At 35.4% G+C, this 23,307-nt stretch overlaps 1 protein-coding gene across 9 annotated transcripts in view; it reads left to right on the top strand.

Annotated features, from left to right (window-relative positions):
- Positions 1-23,307, top strand: part of LOC101894165 (signal element on autosome protein 2) — an 81,028-nt gene that overhangs the window by 9,871 nt on the left and 47,850 nt on the right. For 3 of the 9 annotated variants that reach the window (XM_059122473.1, XM_059122470.1, XM_059122471.1), the window contains exons 2-3: positions 3,201-3,604; positions 10,735-21,851. In XM_059122473.1, the coding sequence (XP_058978456.1) occupies positions 11,149-16,251 (5,103 nt within the window). In that variant the 5' untranslated portion in view covers positions 3,201-3,604; positions 10,735-11,148 and the 3' untranslated portion in view covers positions 16,252-21,851. The other 6 variants (XM_011294667.3, XM_020037124.2, XM_011294664.3 and 3 more) reach the window with 4 other exon arrangements.

The raw sequence follows: 23,307 nt of genomic DNA, 5'->3' as shown, positions 1-23,307 counted from the left end.
ACCTCAAAAAGTGGACAAATTCTATCCTCAAATTAATTGCAGTTTTTGGAAAACTGCATTCGTCGCGGTCGTTTTAGGTGACAACACCCTTTTTTTTTCTCGGACCCTAAAACAAAGACAGAAAACAGATTCACTTCTTAATTTGTCCTGGTCCAGAGGAGTCTTGCCGAATAGGAAGGAGGAGATTAGCGCGGCAATGGTTTTATGACTTTGGTAATTAAAAAGCAATTAAGGTCTCAAAACAAAGACAAAAAAGAGAGAGAGAGAGAGGGAGAGAGCAAGACTCTCAATTCCAGGGAACTCAACAGGCAACATGCCAATAAAACACCTTACATTTCACAGAGAGAGAGAGAGAGTCACACAGTGAGAGCACAGAGGGATTTAAGAGGGCCATTGTTTTGTCACCAAAATTATTGTTCCTCCTACCTACCTGCTCCTCGGTACTTGATTTTTATGACCCATTTAAGACTAGCTGAACTCCCCCGGTTAGCTGGAAAACGAAAGTAATTGAATTTTATGTGGGTCATTAAAGCAAGATCGGACATGATAGACAATGATCATAAAATGTATCTCCCTTGGCAAATTTGTGCAATGCAAAAATTTTGCAGATCATTTTCGAAATTCATCCAAATTTTTATTTTTCGCCACGAAAATGCAACGCCAACAACTTTTAACCTCCTGCCTTTTGCAAACCTCTTCCTCCCGGCAGAGTTGAGTGGCGATTTTTTTTTCTGGCCATTACAACATAATAAATTCTGTTGAACTTTTAAAACTTGTCTGAACATGACTCACCGCATAATTTTTCTCCCATCCATTCTCCATCCACCCCCACCTTCCCCCTCCCCCTTTGGCAGACATCGCTGACTGGGCTTGAAAAAATTTAACAACTCAAAAAGAAAACCAAAAACAAAAATTAGTCATCAGCATATTTTGACTTTTTGTAGTTGTTGTTGTTGCTTTTGTTGGAGCACGTGGCTAGCCCAAAGTCGTGGCTTTGCCTGGGATAATCAAACCTGGGAGCTGGCTTAAATATGGCAAACAAAAGCAAAATGAATCAACAAATTTTAATTCAGAGAGAGATGAGGAGGGAGTCAGAGAGAGAGAGAGAGAGAGGGAGAGAGAGAGAACATCAGTTTTCTCTACAGAAAAACCCCTATTCAGCCCTGGGTGAATAGTAGATTTCCCAAAGAAACCCCCCCTTTTAAGCCCTGGGCTTAATAGCAGATTTTCCAAAGGAAACCCCCATATTCAGCCCTAGGCCGAGTAGCAGTTGTCCTAATAAAAAACCCCTGTTCAGCCCTGGGCCGAATAGCAGTTGTCCTAACGGAAAACTCCTTTTCAGCCCTGGGCCGAATAGCAGTTGTCCTAACGAAAAACCCCTATTCAGCCCTGGACTGAATAACAGTTGTCCTAATAAAAAAAAACCCTGTTCAGCCCTGGGCCGAATAGCAGTTGTCCTAACAAAAAAAAAACTATTTTTCTAAACCACCTGGCCTGAGTATCAGTTTTCCTAAAGAAAATCCCTATTCAGCCTTGGTTCGATTAACAGTTTTCCTAACAGAAACCCCCCTATTTAGAACTGGGCTGAATATCAGTTGCCCTAAAGAAAAACCACTATTCAGCAATGGCAGTTTACCCTAACAGAAAACCCCTATTCAGCCCTGGGCCGAGCAGCAGTTGCCCTAACGAAAAACCCCTATTCAGTCCTGGGCTGAATAGCAGTTTTCCTAAGAGAAAACCCCCTACTCAGTCCTGGGCTGGAAAACAGTTTTCCTAACAGCCAGGCTAAATGGCAGTTTTCCTAACAGAAAACCCCTATTCAGCCCTGGGTCGATTAGCAGTTTTCCTAACGAAAAACCCTGGTCTGGAAAACCCCCTATTCAGCCGGACTGAATAGTTGTTTTCCTTAAAACTCCCGGCTCAGCTATTTTTTCCCTCTCTTTGTTTAAAATTTAATTATCATCTCTTTAATATTCCTTCATTCTCTTTCCTCCCTCCCCTCCCACACTTGGTGTTGTCCAAACATTTTTTGAATCAAATTTTAATAACTAAAATTCTGGCTGGCAAAAAAAAATATTTAATTACTAAAAAGCAACAACAACAACAACGACGAATAATGAATTGTTGAACAAAAGAGAATGATGAAGACGAAACATCGAACGAAGCAAACGAAGGTGCTGGGCAATGTATGGCAATGCGCGAGTTACTAAGTGCCATCACAAAATTCTCTGCTTCTGCTGTTAAGTAATTCCTATTACCCCCCCCCAAAACCTTTGTTCTTGTTGTTGGCATTGAGTGAATTACGGTTACAACTGTGGTGAGAGGAAGAGTTGATATTTTAAATTTGATTTTATTCTCCTTTTTTTTATAGATTTTACTTAATTTTTATGTACTACTAATGATTACGAACAACAACAACATCAACGATGATGATGATGCCTCGATTTTGTTGTTGTTGTTTGTTATTACTTTCCATTCCTTCTTGTTTCCTTGTTCGTTTATTCACACGCCACACTGCTGGCTTTGTTGAGTGATATTCTAATGCTCTCTTCCTCCCATTAGGTGTACGGCGTTCTCTCTCTCTCCTTTGGTTATTTTTTTTGTTTGGGAGAGCGTAGATTTCAGTTATTGAGCATCACTCGGTTATCGCTGTGTGAGAGTCGTTGTGTTTGTGTGGCTGTTGTTTACTTTTTGTTTTTGTGTCTTCTATTCGTTTCTGTTTGCATGGCGGTGGCATCGGCTTTGGCTTCTCATCATGGTTTCTTTCGTTGCTTTGTTGTGACCACATAGAAGAGTATTGGCGCGCATCGTGTTTTGCACATCGTCGTCTGCTGCTGGCATCGACAACGAACGAACAACATCATTGGCATCATTATTATTTTCTGCGTCGTTGTAGAGGCTGGCGTCGCAGTCGACGTCAAACACGACTACTTCTTTTTTTTTGCCATATGAACGGCTTGCTCGTTCTTGTGTGCATTATTCGTTGGTTTTTCTGTGTGTGTGTGTGTATAAGTGTTGGTGGTGAGTGCAGTGTTTGTTGTTCTTCTGTGTGTGTGTCTGTGTTTTGTAATTTGGTTGGTTGGCCGGTCATTTGAACAGGACATACGATTTAGAATTAGACAGCGCGTGTTACAGAGCGGTTGGCATTTTGGTGACGAAGCTTTAAAGCGCCCTCACTTCTTTTTTACAACTTTTTTTAGTTTTTTCCTTTAAAAAACAAACAAAAACTACTTTCGGCATAACATTTTTGGCTCAGAAAAACAAAAAAGAAAACTAAAAACAAAACACCCCAAATATTTTGGACAAATCACAAAACGAAAAAAAAAATTAAAAATTTTTAATTTCCAAAAAACAAAACAAATAATTTTAAGTTCAAATTTTATGTTCAAAAGAAAACAAAAAGTGCAAACAAAATTGTCAAAATTCAAAATTCGTTACAATTTTAAGTTACTTTCATTTATCCCAAAAAATATTTTGAGTTCAATTTTTATTTTAACAAAAAACCCCACCAACAAATTAAAACAAATAAAACGCGCGTTTTAAACAAAAATAAAGAAACAAGTGCAAATAATTGAAAAAAATGTGGTTCCAATTCAAATAAATGGTAATTAAAAAAATAAAACAAAAAATTAAATATGGATAAAGAACCAAAGAATGAAAAAAAAATTGCAAACAAATGAAGAACAAACAAAGTGAAAAGCAAAGAGAAAAAGATCACCAAACGATCAAATCGAAAAGACAAAACAAATAAAAACAACTGTTTTTTAGTTTTTTTTTGGTACCTACACTGAACAAAAAAATTAAGAATAAAAAGTGATTGAAAAGTGAAAAATAAAAAAATAAAACAATTGAACACCAAAAAAAAAAAAAAAAAAAAACACTGGATATTTGGAAAGAAATTTTAATAAAAAAATTAAAAAACAATGGTTATTCGAAAGAGGATTTGAAGGATTTGTATAAAATGGATTATTGTTGATATAATTTAATTAAATATATTTAAAAATTTTGAGCATTTATTTAATATTTTTTTCGTTGAAAAATTATATGATATTTAATTATAGGGAAAAATAAAAATTTAGAAAAATTAAATAATAAACATTAGAAAGGTATTGAAAATTATGGCCTTGGAAAAAATTCTTTAAAATTCGAGGTTTAATGACTTCGAAAAAAAAAAATCTAATTTTTTTGAATTTATGGTCTATTGAGAATATTATTGTTTAACAAAAATATAATTAATATAGAATTCATGTTTAAAAAAATATTAAAAATTTACAGGTCTTTGGCTAAATGTTTTAAAGAAAACTTTGATTCAAAAGATCTGATTTCTGTTAAAAATTAAAAAAAATCCAAGTGATTGGAATAATTAAAAAAAACTTCAGTTCTAACGGCTTTTGGTTCAAAAAATAACAAAAAATAAGGGGAAAAAAATTGTTAAATTGAAAAAAAAAATAATAAAATAGAGGTCCTTGAAATCAATATTTAAAAAAATATAAGAGAATCTTTAAAAAATTTGTAAAATCTCTGTTTCAATGAATCAGAATTCAAATTTCGTTTGGAAGAATTCTTAAAAAAAAATCCAAGTTATACCAAAAAACTAAATATAAAAAAAAATATATATAGATTTAACTCAAAAAAAAAAAAAAAGAAATAAATAAATAAATTAAATTAAAAAAAAAAAAATTCAAAAATTTGATTCTTAAAAACTATACAAAATATTTTGGTTTTAATGGCTTTGGCAAATGAATTAGCATAATTTTCAGCATTTAAGATCCGTTGGGTAAAATATTATTGATTTTTTTTTTTTTTTTTATAAAAATTTCAAAGCTTTCAGTCATTGGAAAAAATATTCCATATTTTTTAAAAGTAATTTAGGGGTACTTGATAAAATATTTAAAATTAAAATATCAGAGAATCTTGGAAAGAAATATTTTGAAAACATTAACAATTCACCTTTTTTAATGATTTTGAACAAACATTTTTCAAATAAAAAAAAAATAATAATAATAATAGTAATTAATAAAATTCGATAATTTGATCCTTGGAGAGTTTTTGATCAACATCAAAAAAAGAATCCAGGAATTTCATCCTAGGACAAAATTTATTTTAGAATTTAAAATCCTTTGGAACAAATATTTGAATTTTTTTTGAAAAGTTGGTCCTTAGAAAAAACATAAAAAACAGGGTATATATATAAAAACATCAAATAATTTAGAGGTCCTTGATCACAATATTTTAAAGGATCAGAATTTAAAATCCTTTGCAACAAATATTTGAATTTTTTTTTTTTGAAAAGTTGGTCCTTAGAAAAACATAAAAAACAGGGTATATATAAAAAAAAACAAAAAATTTAGAGGTCCCTGTTCACAATACTTTAAAAGGGTCCTTGGAAAAAAAAATTAAAAAAAATTTCTTAGTTTGAGGTCTTGATATTTTTGAGCCCACGATCCTTTGGATTTTTTCTTTTTTATTAAAAAACAGATTCAGATCTTCAATACTTTGGAAAAATTCTCAAAAAATATGTTTCAAAACTTGTCAGAGTTTCAGGTTTTCGGAAAGCAATTGTTAAGGGCCCTTAGAAAACATATTTTAACAGATATTTGGGGTTTAAGATTCCAAGAATAGGTCCTACGTCTCGAAGGACCAATGTATGATTTGTACCATGGATAATTGTTGTTTTTCCTGCAGAAATATCATTCCGTTGGCAAAGTCAGATTTTATCTTCGACTTAATCTTGATTTAAGCTTTTTTACATTCTGATGTCAGAAAAGAGGAAAAATTTTAGCTTTGGCTGATGGATGGAATTGAAAAGAGGATCTTATTCAGTACCTAACTGAACAGCTAACATAGCCATATGACTTATTGCCATTTATCGGCGAATTCAAAATTGATTTAAAAAAATGGCGAACTTTGGGAAAAAAATCTCTCAAGAATTCAGGGCGAATAATAGCTGGCCTCTCCACTAAAGAAAGTATGGATGTTTCTGGAGTAACCGCTGGAATATGTAGGAATAATCTTTTAGGCGAAGCTATAGAGGAAGAAGATGTTTCTACCGGAATCGAAAATTTCGACTGTCTTCCGATCGCAATTTAATATCGAGTTTCAAATTTGGCACCTATGGAGTTTATCTTCTTGCGTTTTACGTTTTGAGAAAGTCCTCGAATAACCTTTAGGCGTCGCTATTGTTGAAGACCCACAAATTTCACATTGGAAAATTTAACTCATTTTTCAATTGCAATGAAAATTCTGAAATAAGTTTGGAGATTAAAATCTCTCTTATATAAAATGAAGGATTTCCTGAAATAGCCAGAAAACCTACATGTTTTCCTGAAAGCTTTAGTTTAACGAATTTTTTCGCCTCTTTTTTAAAATATTTGCATATTTATCCCTTATATCCAGATCTTTTATAACTTTGAGAAGGTTCCAAAAAAAAAAAAAAAAAAAAAAAAAACAGTCGAAGGGCAAAAAAAAAGAAAGTTGCCAATCCCTTATTTTTTTATTTTTGTGAGTCCCATAAAACTGCAGAAAACCCAAATCAAATTCAATAGTTCTGGATATTTCACAAATCAAAACAATATTTGCGTACATAAATTTTCCATCAAACCTACTGGAAAATTAAAAATAAGTTTTCTCCTCCAAAATTTAGGCTAAGCGCTTTTTAGTTTGGGTGATACAAAATCTAAATCATATTTCAGAAATAAATATTTGCATGTATCCATTTCTTACATCTTTTGAATCTTTGAGAAAATTTTGGAGCCTCGTAAGGCAACAATTTTGAAATCGAAGGACCAAAAAACAAAAACAAACCCCTTCAATATTTTTCGAATATTCACACTCCTTAAATCTTTGAAAAGATTTTGAAACTATTCGAAGGACCCACAAAAACTATTCAAGGAAGATTTTAAAACCTAGAACTCAAAGCACCATAAAAATACTTTGAAAAAAAAGCTAAATACAAAAGCATATTTAAAAAAAATATATATATATATGTATTTGCTGGCATTTAAAGATTCTAAAAAATTGCAATAATGGAAAACCAGGAAAATTCAAATCCAAACTTTTCAAACCTTAAAAAAAAAGATAACAACAGCAAAGGACCATAAAAAGTCTTTTTTAAGAAAAAGAAGCAAAATACGAAACCATATTTAAAAAAATATAATTATTGATATTAAAAAATTCCAAAAAAAAAACAATAATATTCTCAACTCGAAGGGCCAAAAAAATTATAATAATTTTTCTGGTCAACCGAGAAAATCCCAAATCTCAATTTTTGAATCCGAAAATCTTATTCAAAAAAAATATTTACAATTATTCAAAAATTCTAAAAAATTCTTTTTATCGAAGGACCAAAAACAGATTTATTTTTATTTTTAACACACTTTAACGAAAAAAAAAATGATAACAGCGCAAAGGACTAAAAAATATTTAAAAAATAAAATCCAAAACCATATTTAAAAAAAAATATATATATATAAAATATCTTTAACTCGAAGGACCAAAAAAGAATTTATAACAAATATTCTGATGAACCAAGAAAATCCAAATTCAAATTTTTGGACTCTCAAACCGTATTAAAAAATATTTACAATTATTTAAGGATTAAAAAAAAATAAAAATATTTTAATCGAAGGACCAAAAAAAAAAAAACAAATTTATTTAAATATTTACAAACTTTAATAAAAAACATAAATAAATAAAAACCCAAAGGACCAAAGAATAACCAAATTTAAAAAAGTATCTCTGTTCTAGTATTTTAAGATTCTAAGAAACAAAATATCTCATACTCGAAGGACCAAAAAAAAAACAGATAAATTTTTTGGGCATCAGGAAATTTAAATTCTATTCTCGAAGGACCAAAAAACAAGCAGATTTATTTGTATATTCAAAAAAAAAAAAAAAAAACCAAAAAAAGCCATAGAAAATCCAAAACCATATTTAAAAAAATATATTTAAAAATTCTTTAAAAAAAAATAAATATCTTTAATTCAGTATTTAAAAGAAAAATAAATGATAAAATTTTTTAGGCATCAGGAAATTTAAATTATATTCTCGAAAGATAAAAGACAAGCAGATTCATTTATATATTCAAAAAAAAAAAATAAATAAATAAATAATAAATAAATAAAGACCAAAAAAAAAAAAAAAAAGAAATGATAAATTTTTTTGGGCATCAGGAAATTTAAATCCTATTCTCTAAGGACCAAAAAAAAAACAAGCAGATTCATTTATATATTCAAAAAAAAAAAAAAAAAAAAAAATAATAATAATAATAATAATAATAATAATAATAATAATAATAATAATAATAATAATAAATAAATAACAACCCAAAGGACCAAAAAAAGCCATAAAAATCCAAAACCATATTTAAAAAAATTATATGTTTAATAATATTTAAACAATCTATAAAAAATATAAATATCTTCAATTTAGTATTTAATGATTCTAAAAAACAAAATATCTCATACTCGGACGAAAAAAAAAAAATAAATAAAATTTCTCTTAATCGTAAGACAAAAAATAAAATTTCTCTTAATCGAAAGACCAAAAAAAAAAAACAAATTTATTTAAATGTTCACAAATTTTTATAAAAAAAAAAAAAAATAAATAAATAAGAACCCCAAGGACCAAGAAAAGAACCATATTTAAAAAAATATATCTCTTTTCTAGTATTTAAAGTTTCTAAGAAAGAAAATATCTCACACTCGAAGGACCAAAAAAAAAAAAGAAAAATAAATGATAATTTTTTTTTGGCATCAGGAAATTTAAAAAAAAAAAACAAGCAGAAAAAAAATAATTGTTAGCAAACATTAATAAAAAAAAATAAATAAAAACCCAAAGGACCAAAGAATAACCAAATTTAAAAAACAGATCTCTTTTCTGGTATTTAAAGTTTCTAAAAAACAAAATATCTCATACTCAAAGGACCAAAAAAAAATTGTAAAAGTTTTTTTTGGAACCTGGAAATTTTATAATCAATTTTTGAAGGACCAAAAAACAAGCAGATTCGTTTGTATTTTCACAAACTTTAACCAAAAAAATATAACAACCCAAAACCATATTTAAAAAATACTAATTTTTATTAGTGTTTTTAAAAATTCTAAAAAAAACTAAAATATCTTAAGCTCAAAGGACCAAAAAGAATTTATGAAATTTTTTTTGGGGAGCCTAGAAAATCCAATCCATATTTTTGGATTCTTAAACCTTACTAAAGAAATATTTACAATTATTTAAAGATTATAAAAAAAATCTTTTAATCGAAGGACTAAGAAAATATCCATATTTAAAAAAAATATCTCATTTCTAGTATTTAAAGTTTCTAAGAAAGAAAATATCTAATACTCGAGGGACCAAAAAAAAAAATTGTAAAAGTTTTTTTTGGGGAACCTGGAAATTCATATTCAATTTTCGAAGGACCAAAAAAACAAGCAGATTCATTGCAATTTTTTTGGAAACCTGGAAATTCATATTTAATTTCGAAGGACCAAAAAACAAGCAGATTCATTTATATTTTCACAAACTTTAACCAGAAAAAGTAAAAACCCAGAGGACCAAAAAAAGCCATTAAAAATCCAAAACCATAATTAAAAAAAACATATTTTTTACTAGCATTTAAAAAATCTATTAAAAAAATAAATATCTTCAATTCAGTATTTAAAGATTCTAAAAAAACAAAATATCTCATAGTCGAAAGACAAAAAAAAAATGATAAATTTTTTGGGTATTAGGAAATTTAAATTTTATTCTCGAAGGACCAAAAAAAAAAAAAAAACAAGCAGATTCATTTATATATTCAAAAAAAAAAAAAAAAATAAATAAAATAAAATAAATAAATAACAACCCAAAGGACCTTTTTGGCCTTTGGCCTTTTTTGGCCATTAAAAAATCCATAACTATATTTTAAAAATATATATTTTTACTAGTATTTAAGAATCTATATAAAAATAAATATCCTCAATTCAGTATTTAAAGATTCTAAAAAACAAAATATCTCATAAAAAATCCAAAACCGTATTTAAAAAATATATATTTTAACTATTATTTAAAAATTCTGAAAAAAAATAAAAAGTCTTAAACTCGAAGGACCAAAAAATATTTTTAAAAAATTCAAATCCACATTTTGGGAGCCTCAAACCTGATTAATTAAATATTTATAATTATTTAAAAATTCTAAAAAAAATAAATAAAATATCGTCAACCCGAAGGACCAAAAACATTTTTTTAAAAAATATTTTTTTTTTTCAAATCCACATTTTTGAACCTTCAAACCCTATTAAAGAAATATTTACAATTATTTAAGAATTCTACAAAATCCTTAATTCGAAGGACAAAAAAAAAATTTATAATTATTTAAAAATTCTAAAAAAATAAAAAATCTTTAACTCGAAGTACCAAAAAAAAAAATTATAAAAAATTCGAATCCACATTTTTGGAGCCTCAAACCTTATTAAAAAAAAATTTTACAATTATTTAAAGATGCTGAAAAAAAATAAAATATCTTCAACTCGAAGGACCAAAAAAAAAAAAATACAAATCTATTCAAAATCCTTTGCCTGGTGAATCATACAAATCTTCCAAACATCCAGCCAACCTATCAAACAAACCATTCCAAATAACTTCCAAAAAAAAAAAACCATCTTCAATACCAACAAAATTTCAAAAAAAAAAAAATATTGACATCTAAAACCAGTTTTCTTTATTCATATCGTCATTTTTTTCTTCTTCTTCTACCTTTAGATACAACCGTAACTTAAAGAAAGAAACGAGAACAGAAGCAGCAACAGCAGAAATCTTCCCCAAATTCAAGAAAAGTGAAACAATCAAAAACAGAACCTCCTAACAGAGAACAAGAAAGACAAAGCAGAACGAAAAGAAAAAAAAACCTCCAGCATTTTAGCCTTGCGATCATATCCTGATCGCTGTTCGGGTTTTCAGAGCGTGCACGCTGCACACACAGAGCTAAATATCCAGCAAGGAAAAGAGAGAGATTTTTGTGGACGATTTGCTTTTTCGCCTGTTTGTGTGTGTGTGCGAACTGTTCCTTATGTTCTCACAGCCATCCGCCGTGGTGTCACATTTAATGCCCCTGCCAGTGTGTGCTGTTGTTTAAGCAACTCAACACCCAACATTCCGTAACGAATGTAGCAATCAATGGCTACTTTGGCCACTGAAATGCCGCCGTTACATACGGCGGAATCTTTGGCCGGTATCCAAACGCCGGCCAATTCCTCACAACCGCCGCCCTCGAACATGGGCGGCCTAAACAATGCGGGTGGAAGCAGTGAATCCAATGGCCTCATTGATTCCTCACAAAACTCCAATTCCCAGGCAGAGGCCATGGATGCCGGGGGCAACAATAGCTCGGGCGCCAATTCCACTGGTGTTGCCAGCTCTACCACAACGACCCAACAATCATCGACGACAAATGGCAATACCAGCAATACCATATCAGCGGCCGCTGATTCTAGTGATAATCAACCAGCCACGCCCCAGCCTCATCATCATCACCAGCAGCAGCAGCACCAGCAGCACCATCAACACAATGGCAGTGATAGCCAGCACTCCAACTCCTCCGGAACTCATATGCAGAGTCAAAGTGGTGGCATGGGACCCAATTCCCATCATCCCTATGCCAATCATCACATGTATGCCGGGGCCCAACAGCCCAGCACCACCTCGGCTGGCTCGGGCCATAATCTGCAGCAGCAGATGTATCCAGGTTCCCATCAGAATATTTATGGCTCCGCCAACATGGATATGTCACAGCAACAGCCACAGTCTCAGCCCCAAACTCCCACTCAACATTCCGGTTATCCCTCCTACCTCAACAGCTATGAACAGTTCTATCAGCAACAGCAGCAACATGCCGCCGCCACTGCTGCAGCAGCCCAGCAAAGCGGCTCCATGGATTATATGAATGGCAATTCCCAGAACTCCAATATGTATCCTGCCACCGATTACAGCAAACAGCAGCCGGCCGGAGTACGCTATCATCCCTATCTGCACACACCCACCTCAGGGCTGTCCTCGAGCTCCAATTCTGCTAATGGAGCTGTACCACCACCGGCTTCCTCAAATTCCTCAAATAATGCGCTGGACGCGGTCAATTCCCATGCGGCACCCGTGGTCTCCTCGGCCAGTTCAAGTGTCATGAGTCCGCGTGTTGTCAGCTCCACAAGTCCCTCATCGTCCAGCAATCAAATGCAAATGAGCGGCAGTGCCAGCAGCATTGGCAGCATGTCTGCCGGCAATCCCAGTTCGCCGGCCGGTGGGGTGCCGCAGTGTAAGAAATGCGGCATAATGTGTACCAATGACAATGAGCTGCAGGAGCACATTGCCAATGTGCATGGGGCCTCGCCCTATGCCAGCAGTGGTTATGCCAGTTCGCCCTACATCAAGGAGGAGCTGCAGTCCCAGCAAACACCTCCCTCACAGCATCAGCAGCAGCATCAACATCCCTCTCAGCAGCAGCAGCAATCAGGTGGTGGGAATCCTGGTGAAATCCTGGATTTGGATAGCCAAAAGATGTTATATCCTCCACCTGGTGGCCAGGGTCTCATGCCCGGCGGCGGTGGCATGATGCATCATCATGGCTCCAGCACAGATCCCCTACAATCCATGCACAGCATGCAACAGCGGGCCGGCATGGCCACATGGGACCAACAATCCACCGAAGGTCTTCCGCCCTATCTCCAGCAAAACTCCAATGATGGCAGTGGCAAGAGCATGCCCAGCCACTCACCCTACTATCCCACGTCCAAGGACTCACCCTATCATGTGAGCAACAGTTCAAATGTCATTAAATCGGAATATCCGATGATAAAAAATGAATATCCCGGCGATAACCAGTACATGGCTGGCGATAAGTCCTTTGATCCCACGGCTCCGACGGCCGGGCAACATATGATGCCGCCGGCTGTGTCATCTAGCCCAGCGGAGTTTCCCTCAACGACAACGGATGGCGGAGGCCAGGCGACGGGAAATCAACCATTTCGTAGCGGCAATTTTGAGCCACCCACTTCTAGTTCGGCGCTTAGCACGAATTTGGGTACCAAGGCGGCCAACTGGAAATCGAATGAGGCTCGAAGGCCCAAGACCTATAATTGTACGGCCTGTAACAAATGGTTCACCAGTTCAGGGCACCTGAAACGCCATTACAATACCACGCTGCACAAAAATGCCGTGAAATCCAGTGGCCAACCTGATCCGGCCACCTTGCCCATTTCGGCCCATCATCATCCGGCCAGGGAGGGTACCTCCAAACCAAGTCGGCGGGGTGGAGCAGCAGCTGCGGCGGCCGCAGCAGCCGCCGCCGCCAATGCTGCCGCCCTACAGCAACAGCCGCCGAATCCTGTTATACCTCCCGAACCGCCCAACAGTCCGCATGACTATGGCGGGCCCCAGACGGCAGCTGGTGGCCTGGCGCCCATGTCCCACTATGCTGCCACACCCTCGCCCAACAGCATGTATCAGCAGCAACAGCAGCAGTATCCGTACATGCCGCAGGTACAATCCACGACAAACGCTTCACCACAGCATGCTTCCCAAATGGCTGGCGCCCAACAGCAGTCCGGCCCACATCAAACGCAAACCACCGTTATGAACGGTCACCCAAACGCGTTAGCAGGCCCCTCCGTCCCAACGACAACCCAACAACAAATGCCGTCCTCCCAAATGAGGGGCCTGCTGAACAACAACAACAACACAACCACAACAACAATGCTTATCACAAAGAACGAGCACATGGAGGCGGCAACGGCAGACCCGGATCAACAGGATCCGGATCTGGAAGACGAGGAGGAGGAGGAGGAGGATCTGGCGGAGGCCGGGGAGGAGGAGGAGGAGCTGGAGGAGGCAGTGGGCATACTCACGGAACCTCAAACGGCGGCTCACACCCCGAATCATCAGCAGCAGCAGCAGGAGGTCTATGTGAAACAGGAGGACTTGGAGGAAGTGCAGCAGGCACACCACCACATGCCACAGTCACAGCATCACTTGCACTATCAGCTGGACCAGCAGCAGCACCAGGCCTCGCCGGACATGGAGCGTCTCTATCACAACACCACGCCCAGCAGCACCCACAGCAACATGCAAGTCCACTCGCCCCTTATTATCTCCCACCAGCAATACCGGGAGCAACTGGAGCTGGAGCAGCAGCAGCAAATGGCGCCGGCGGCCACCTATACCCTCACGCCAACCCCTCCGCCGCTGCTTCATCCCCATACAATGGATCAGCTACAGCCGCAGCAGCCCTACATCAGCATGCCGCCTTTGGCTATCAACACGCAGCAGCAGCCCAGCAGTATGCTGCAGCTGCCGCCGCAGCACATCACCATGGGGCAGCCGGATACTACCACCATCCCCACCAGTATGGCCAATATGCTGCTGCAGGCGCCCAGCCACCACATGCCGCAGCAGTCGCTTACGGAGCTGCAGCCGCTAGCCAATACTCCGCAGCAGTTGCAGCAGCTGGACACAATCAGTACCAATACCCACCAGCAGCACATCACCACCACCAACAGCATCACCAGCATGCCATCGTACCACCAGCTGCAGCAGCAGCAGCAGGGCTCGGTACTGCAGCCGCTGGACCACACGCTGACCTATCATCACACTATTATTGGTAATGGTGGCAGTAATGGTGGTGGGGCCCAACTGCCCTCCATTGGTAGTTTGGCCAATGCGGAGATTTATACCCTGGATGCCTATGGGAATTTGGTGCCCACCTCCACCACGGCGGGTGGGCATCAGCATCAGCAGCTGATACAAATGGAGGATGGTCAAATTGTGCAATTGATACCGGCCGCAACGGGTGGAGGGGCGACAACTCTGTATTCGCAGGCCAGCTATAATCCCTACATGGCCCAGAGGTCACCCCATGAAGGTGATCTGCCACCCATGACCTATCAATACAAACAAGAGCCCAGTACAACTGTGACCGTGGTGCCCTCTTCCATGGCCTATTCGCCATCACTGACACCCTCATCCACCAGCAATTCCATGGATCAGAAGCCCTATAAATATTCCGATGATTATCTCAACAACAATTATGGCAGTGGCGAGCAGCAGCTGCAGGAGTTCCGCAGCGCAACGCCTCCCCAAACCAAACTCCCCGAAGACATGGAGGAGGAGGAGGAAAACAAGGTGGAGAGCAAAAAACCACCACCCGCCATTGTACCGGCCACCAAACGCAAACGCAATCCCAGCAGCTCGAGCAGTGTGGGCGCCCCGCCTGTCACCGTACTGCCCAGTGGACGCATCAAATGCATACCCTGTGACAAGGAGTTCACGAAAATCTGTTACCTGACGCAGCACAACAAGAGTTTCCATTCCGGTGAGTATCCGTTTCGTTGTCAGAAGTGCGGTAAACGCTATCAAACCGAAGAGGTCTACATTACCCATTTGGGTAAGCACAAGACCACGGACAAGGCGCACAAGTGTGACATGTGTCCGAAGCAATTCCATCACAAGACCGATTTGCGGCGGCACATTGAGGCCATCCATACGGGCAATAAGCAGCACACCTGTGAGATTTGTGAAAAGGGTTTCTGTCGCAAGGATCATTTGCGTAAGCACATGGAGACGCACAGTAGGCCAAGGGTGGCCACCAAGAAGTCGAGGGTCGCCGGTGGGCGGGGTATAACTGCTTTTCTCAAGGCGGAAAAGAAATCCGCCAAAGAAACGCCAAATTTGGTTTTGGAAAATCCCCAGGCCTCGGCCTCAAATAGTTCATATTCCTCGGCCACACCACCACCGCCGCCCTCACAAGCCACCATGGCCACCACCATGTCGGGCCAATTGCTACAAACTATCTATGAAAATTCCGCCTCACCCTCGCCAATGCAACAGGCAATGCCACAGCGTCAGCTGCAAACCGCCACCCCGCAATCGACGGCCATGCAACCTTTGGATGATGTTGCTGCTGATGATGAGGATTTGTTGGATGAAGAAGAGCTAGATGACTATGATCCGAATGATATGGATGAGGAGGAGTACATTAGCATAGAATCCTATGAGAAACAGATTCAGCAGCAACAACAACAAAGGCAACAAATGCAACAGCAGCAGCAACAACAACAGCAATTTAATGCGGGTGGTGGCGGTGGCGGTGCTGGTGCTGGGGCCACAGAGTTCTCTTTAATGCTCAAACAGGAGCAACAACAGCATCACCAGCAACATCTGCTGCAACATGGCGACAGTAGTAGCCAGCCACAGTCCTATCAGATAATTGAACAAGAAATTCCTATTTATTAATTCAGGGTTGTCCAGGTCTAAGGCGATTGATCCAAGGATTTTTGAGAGATGAGAGACAAGGGAATTTTTTTTTTTGGAAACATTTTTTTTAAATGGATTTTTAAAAACAGAAGTTAAATCTGGAAGATGATAAGAGAAAGAGAGAGAGAGGGAGAAAGAGAGCAGAGTTTCGATATCTCCATTTACGTAACTAGGCCTTTTTTAAATCCGTGAAAGCTGCGAGAGAACTGCGATTTCTTCCTGAAATACTTAAGAGAGAATGAGAGATTCTGGATTTGAAATCAGAGAGGGAGAGAGAGCAGAGTTTTGATATCACCATTTTCGTAAATACGTCTTTTTTTATCCAGAGAAGAGCGATTTCTCCCTGAAATATTTAAGACAGAATGAGAGATTCTGAATTTTAAATCAGAGAGAGGGAGAGAGAGCAGAGTTTCGATATCACCATTTTCGTAAATTCGTCTTTTTTTACTTCCGAGGAAGACGCGAGAGAATGCGATTTCTCCCTGAAATACTTAAGAGATTTGTTGTCACAATGAATGGGAGATTTTGCTGAGGGAAAATTTTGAAGTCTCTGAAAGGAGAGACTTTTTCATAAAGTACTTCTTAAAAGAGATTCCAGAAAATTTCTTAAGGGAATCGAGGGAAATTGAAAATCCTGGGACAGCAGATTCTTTATCACCATTTTCGTAAATATATTTTTATTTTCAAACGAGGGAAGCCTCAAAAGAAAGGCGGGATGTATTGCTCCTCCCATATTGAGTAAATGCAGCGAAGAGAATCTTAAAGTCCTAGAAAGCTTAAATTTCGATTTCTTTAAGTGGCGCCCAACGTAACTTTTTTTTACTTCCCTTGCCTCCCCTCTATTACCAAATATGGAAAATTTTTCAGGATCAGAGTTTCGATATCACCATTTTCGTAAATATGTCTTTTTTTAAATCCAGAGAAGCCGCGAGAGAAATACGATTTCTCTCTGAAATACTCAAGAGATTTGTTGGCACAATGAATGAGAGATTTTACTGAGAGAAAATGTTGAAGTGCCAGCAGGGAGAGACTTTTTCCATAAATTACATCTCAAGAGAGATTCTAGAAAATTTCTTGAGAAAATCGAGGGAAATGGAAAATTCTGGGACAGCAGATTCTTTATCACCATTTTCGTAAATATATTTTTATTTTCAAACGAGGGAAGCCTTAAGAGAAAGGCGGGATATATTGATGCTCCTCCCATATCGAGTAAATGCAGCGAAGAGAATCTTAAAGTCCTGGGAAACTTGAATTTGGATTTCTTTAAGTGGCGCCCAACGTAACAATTTTTTTACTTCCCTTGCCTCTATTACCAAATATGGAAATATTTCAGGAGCAGAGTTTCAAAGCCTCAAGAGAAATGCGGGATTTATCGCCGCTCCCATATCGAGTAAATGCAGCGAAGAGCATCTCAAAGTCCTGGGAAGCTTGAATTTCGATTTTTTTTAAGTGGCGCCCAACGTGACTGTTTTTTTACTCCCCTTGATATATGGAAATGGAAATTTTTTAGAGCAGAGTTTCGATACCTCATGAGAATGGCGGGATTTATTTCTCCTCCCATATCGAGTAAATGCAGCGAAGAGAATCTTAAAGTCCTTGGAAGCCAGATTTTTGATTGCCCTTTGCATTTTTTAAAGTGGCGCCCAACGTGACTCTTTTACTTCACTGTCCTATAAATCCAAATATGAAAATTTTTTTAGGAGCAGAGTTTCGATTGTTACCATTTTCATAAATACATATTTTTTTTACTTCCGAGGAAGCCGTGCAAGAAATGCCTCACCATAGCGACGGGATTTAGACGCTTCCCTCTATAAATGCAGCGAAGAAAATCTAAAAGTCCGGGGAAGCCAGATTTTGGCTTTACCTTTGTTTTTTTTCTTAAGTGGCGCCCAATGTGACTCTCTTTTTTTTACTCCCCGTGGCTCTATAACCAAATTTGGAAAATGTTCATGAGGAATTAAAGAAGTATTGGCTTTGTTTTAGATTTTGTAGACATAAAAAGGTTTTAGACATTTTAACCCCTGAAGTTTTGAATTTTTGCTTGTGGCGCCCAATACGACTCGTTTTTGACTCCCGTCCATATTTTGGAAATTTTCATGAGAAATTAAAGAAGTATTGGCTTTGTTTTATTTTTGTAAGAGAAAAGGGTGATTTCAGACATTTAACCCCCAAAATTGTGCAGTTTTGCAATTGGCGCCCAACGTGGATCATTTTCCCCAAAAAGGTGATTTTATATATTTTAAGCCCTAAAAATGAGAATTTTCTTCATAGCCATACTGTGGAGTTTTAATTGAAAGCAAAGAGTTTTGTTGGTGAAACAATCAAGGCTAGAGAAAATTTGCAGCTTCCTCATTCCGCCTTTGAATAGTTGTTAGACTGATGAAATTTTTCCCAATTTTCATTTTCAAAAATTGATTTTTTTGTATTTGAATGCCCTGCTCTGGTCATTGCAAACAGGACAATTTTAAATACAAAAAAAAAAACTTAATATACCTCCTTTTTCTTAAACTCTGACCAGATAATTTGAAAAAAAAAATTGATTGCAAAAAATGTGAGCCAAAAATGTTATGCCTTTACAGTATTCATATCAAAAAATTTTCTTAGTTTCAAAAAATTTTCTTAGTTTAATGACAAAATCCAGGAATACAGGTAGCATGGAGATTTTCGCCAATGTACATAAATACAAAAAGAGAGAAAAAAGTTCAGAGTTTAAAAATTGAAGCGTCTTTTCGTGGAAGTCGAAGGACCATTTACTACTTCACTGTCTCTGAACGAAGTGTTTGAGCATTTAGCACTTTTTTCAAGTCGAAGGACCATTTATCGTTTTTGGGGTTTATTCAAGAAATTCCGTTTGAATTTCCCAAAGGTTATAAGGATTTTTAATAAATACCTTATTTCTCTCTCGATAGTTCCTCAGAAGTGAAATTAAGGACCATTTACTATTTCACTCTCTCTGAGCGAAGTGTTTGAGCATTTAGCATTTTTTTTTTCAAGTCGAAGGACCATTTATCAAATTTTCAGCTTTTTTCCGGCAAAAGAAGATTTCGGGTTTATTTAAAAAATTCCGTCTAATTCCGTCCGTGATTTAGTGCTCAATTTGAATGGAAATTTGGAAATTTTCCTAAACTAAAGAATGGTTCCATTTTTGCTCTTCTTGTCTGGGGCAACAAACCTAGTTTGGTCTTTACACCTTGGGATTTTCAAAGTGGTGCCCAACGTGCCTCCACTTGTCCATACCATCAAATATGACCAATTTTTTTGGAATTAAAAGAGACATTGTTCTGTTTAACTTTTTCTAGGTAACCGAAGAAGGAATTCATTGGAAATTTTAATGAATTCCACGTTGGGCGCCATTTGTAATCTTTGGGATTGAGGTCTCTCACTACTTGGTTAGAATATGGTTTTTGAGGTTACTTTTCTTGACTTGGGCTACACGCCTAGTTTGATCTTTATAACGTGGAATCTTCAAAGTGGCGCCCAACGTTGCTCCATTTGTCCATACCATCAAATATGACCAATTTTTTTTGGAATTAAAAGAGACATTGTTCTGTTTAACTTTTTTAAGTAACTGAAGGCAGAATTCATTAGAAAATTTTAATGAAGGTGGCGCCCAACGTGGGATGGATGCCATTTGTAATTTTTTGAGATTGGGGTTTAATTTACTTGGTTAGAAAATGGTTTCTGAGTTAAAGAATGACTACGTTTTTGCTTTTCTTGTCTTCTAGGGCTACAGTCCTAGTTTGGTCTTTATAGCGTGGGATTTTCAAAATGGCGACCAACGTGTCTCCAATTGTCCATACCATCAAATATGACCAATTTTCATGGAATTAAAAGGGACATTGTTCTGTTTAACTTTTTTAAGTAACTGAAGGCAGAATTCATTAGAAAATTTTAATGAAGGTGGCGCCCAACGTGGGATGGGTGCCATTTGTAATTTTTTGAGATTGGAGTTTAATTTACTTGGTTAGAAAATGGTTTCTGAGTTAAAGAATGGCTACATTTTTGCTCTTCTTGTCTTCTAGGGCTACAGTCCTACTTTGGCCTTTACACCTAGGGATTTTCAAAGTGGCGCCCAACGTGTCTCTAATTGTCCATATCATCGTATTTCACCAATTTTCTTGGAAATAAAATAGGCCTTGATTTGTTTAACTTTTTTTAAGTAACCGAAGGAGGAAATCATTGGAAATATTCAATGAAATGTTGAAGTGGCGCCCAACGTGGCTGTAATAGTTTACATCATCATATTTGCTTATTTTCAATGGAAATAAAAACAGAATTGTTTTTTTTTTTGAGTCACCAAAGGAAAAATAATAATAGAAAATTTTGAAGAAGGCCCCACGTTGGGCGCCATTTTTTTATGATTTGACTTAGTATTTGATTTAATTAACATTATATTGCTTTTCTTCACCTCCAGTACTCTCCTGATTAATTTGGGAGAGGCAAATGGTAAAAGAGAAAATGCTCTTCCTTCTCTCTCTTTCTCTCTCATAGTTTTAGAACATATATATTTTTATAGTAATGGGCCCACATTGGGCGCCATTTTTAATTGTCTGATTAGGTGTTTTCTTTAATTGCATAGAAATGGAATTCGAAGATAAAAAATTGCCATAATTTTGCTATTCTTGACTTCCTTCACTCTCTTGATTAATTTGGAAGAGGCAAATGGTATATTCTTATTTCCTCTCTCTCTCAATCTTGATCTCTCTCATAATTATAGAACTTAGATTTCTCTGAGCAAAACATTTAAAGACGGTGTGTGGAAACAAAATATATTTTTTGTTTTTGAAATTGGCCCCACGTTGGGCGCCATATTTAATTGTGTTTTGAATTTAATTGGTTTAAATAGGGATTGGAGATTAAAAAACTGGATATATTTTTGTTGCTCGGCATTTTAAGTATTTTCCTATTTTTTTTAATTGTGAGAGGGAACTTTTCTCTCTCACTCACTCTCTTTGAAATTTGGTTTTCCCTCAGCAAAACTTTCATGGATTGACAAGAGTTGTGAAAATAACTTTAATAAAACACTTACTCTCTTCCGATATCTCTCACTCCCTCCTTCTCTCTTTCTCTTAAAAATATGTTAAGCTCTTTTCAAGCATTTTAAATTTGAAAAATAACTACATTTCATGTGTCTCTCATCTCTCCAAAACCTTATTCTCTTGTAAAAAAAATATGTTGAAATACCTTGATTACAAAACCCTCAATTTTGTAATTCTCAATGACAATGCGTTCAAATGCCATTAATTTTTAAAACAAACATAAGCTCAAAGATTTATTTTTTTTCCGGACAACAAAAAACGAAAAAAAAACGAAAAGAAAGACAACTAAATAGTGATACCAAATCATTTTTTTATATAAATATAAAAATAAATACAGAACAATATCAGGGATTATTAGTGTTAATAATTTTAGTATTTTTTTTTTAATTTTAATTTTATAATTTTTATAAATTGTATTATTTTTTTATAATTTAAGAAAACAAAAAAAACTATGATTTTTGCTTGCCTCATGATTTAAAATTTTCTTAGTGTCATATTTAAAAAAAAAAACAAAACAAAACAACAATTATACTCATATTTTTTATTATTATTATTTTGTAATAATGTATTATTTTTTATTATTTTACAAATAAGCAATAAAAACACAATTGTTATTATTTTTTAATTTAATTAAAACCCAAAGCAAACAAAGAAAAAACACAAAACTTCCCTCAAAAAAATTCCATTAGTTTTAATTGAATATAAATTTTTTTTAAATTCCCAAAAAAAATCTCCTCCACTTCCCCACCTCAAAACAAAAAAAACTAAAAAATACTCCATGTCTTACCTCATTTACAAAAAAAAAAAAAAAAAAAACAAAAAAGAGTATAATTTTTAAAAATTTGTTGTTAGTATTATTTAAAATAAAATAAAAAAACCCCCTCCCCCCACCTCCTTTCCATACTTAATTTTATATTATTATTTTTTTATGATTTTTAACATGTATAAAATTAAGAAAAAATAAAAGTTCTATGAACTTTAATTTATGATTTGATTCTAGAAAATAAATTGTGTACGTTTATTTTTTTTTTTTCCTTTAAAAAAAATATGAAAAATTAGAATTTTTTGTGTATAAAAAAATTAATGTTTATTTAATTATTATATTTTTTGATTTTTATTATTTTTTGTGTATTATTTAAGCCTTTTTTAAGTGTCTTATAAATATGTTTTTTTATTTTATTTTAGTTTATTAATTTTTTTCCTGTGTACCCACCCCCCATTAGAGTAAACGTGCCAATTTATGTTTTTTGGAAGAAAAAAATCGTAACAAAATACCTCAACGAAAAAAAAAATTGAAAAAAATAAATTATTATTTTGTTTTAAAACAAGAAATTGTAAAATTGTTTTGTGTGTTTTATTTATTTATTTTTAGTTGGATTTATATTTTTGGTTTTTATTTTTGGTTTTAGAATTTTTCTGAAAAACAAAAAAAAATGTTTTGGTTACACTTTTAAATCCTTGGATAACTCTGACATACCTGAAGCTATAGCCAGTCTATGCCGACTACCTTACAATGTTATGTGTTCCTCTTCCAAGTTAAATGTATTTTAGAATAATACGTCCTTTACTTTAGAAGTTGTGGACCCTGGAATACGATTAATCAAAAAAAGTTAGAAATTTGCAAACTTGGGTATTCGTTGAATTTTGCCCATATCTCTGGTATATGTGAGGCAACATCCAGACTATTTATAACGGATTTAAAGAGACGATGTTTCTCTTTTCAATTAATTTTATTTTTTTTCCAAAATACGCCCATTAAATTAGAAGTTATGGACCCTAAAACACGATTGCTCAAAAAAATTCAGAAATTTGCATACTTGGGTATTCGTTTAATTTTGCCGATATCTATGACATATGGTGGGCTATATTCAGACTATTAATATGAGATTTCAAGAGACGATCTTCCTCTTTCCTTGTAATTTTATTTCATCAAAATACGTCAATTATTTTAGAAGATATGGACCCTAGAACACGATTACTCAAAAAAGTTTAGAAA

The sequence above is a fragment of the Musca domestica genome, unplaced genomic scaffold (assembly GCF_030504385.1).
Source record: "Musca domestica strain aabys unplaced genomic scaffold, Musca_domestica.polishedcontigs.V.1.1 20, whole genome shotgun sequence".
NCBI lineage: Eukaryota > Metazoa > Arthropoda > Insecta > Diptera > Muscidae > Musca > Musca domestica.
The sequence above is the reverse complement of the archived record's forward strand: the minus strand, read 5'-3'. Positions and strand labels throughout refer to the sequence as shown.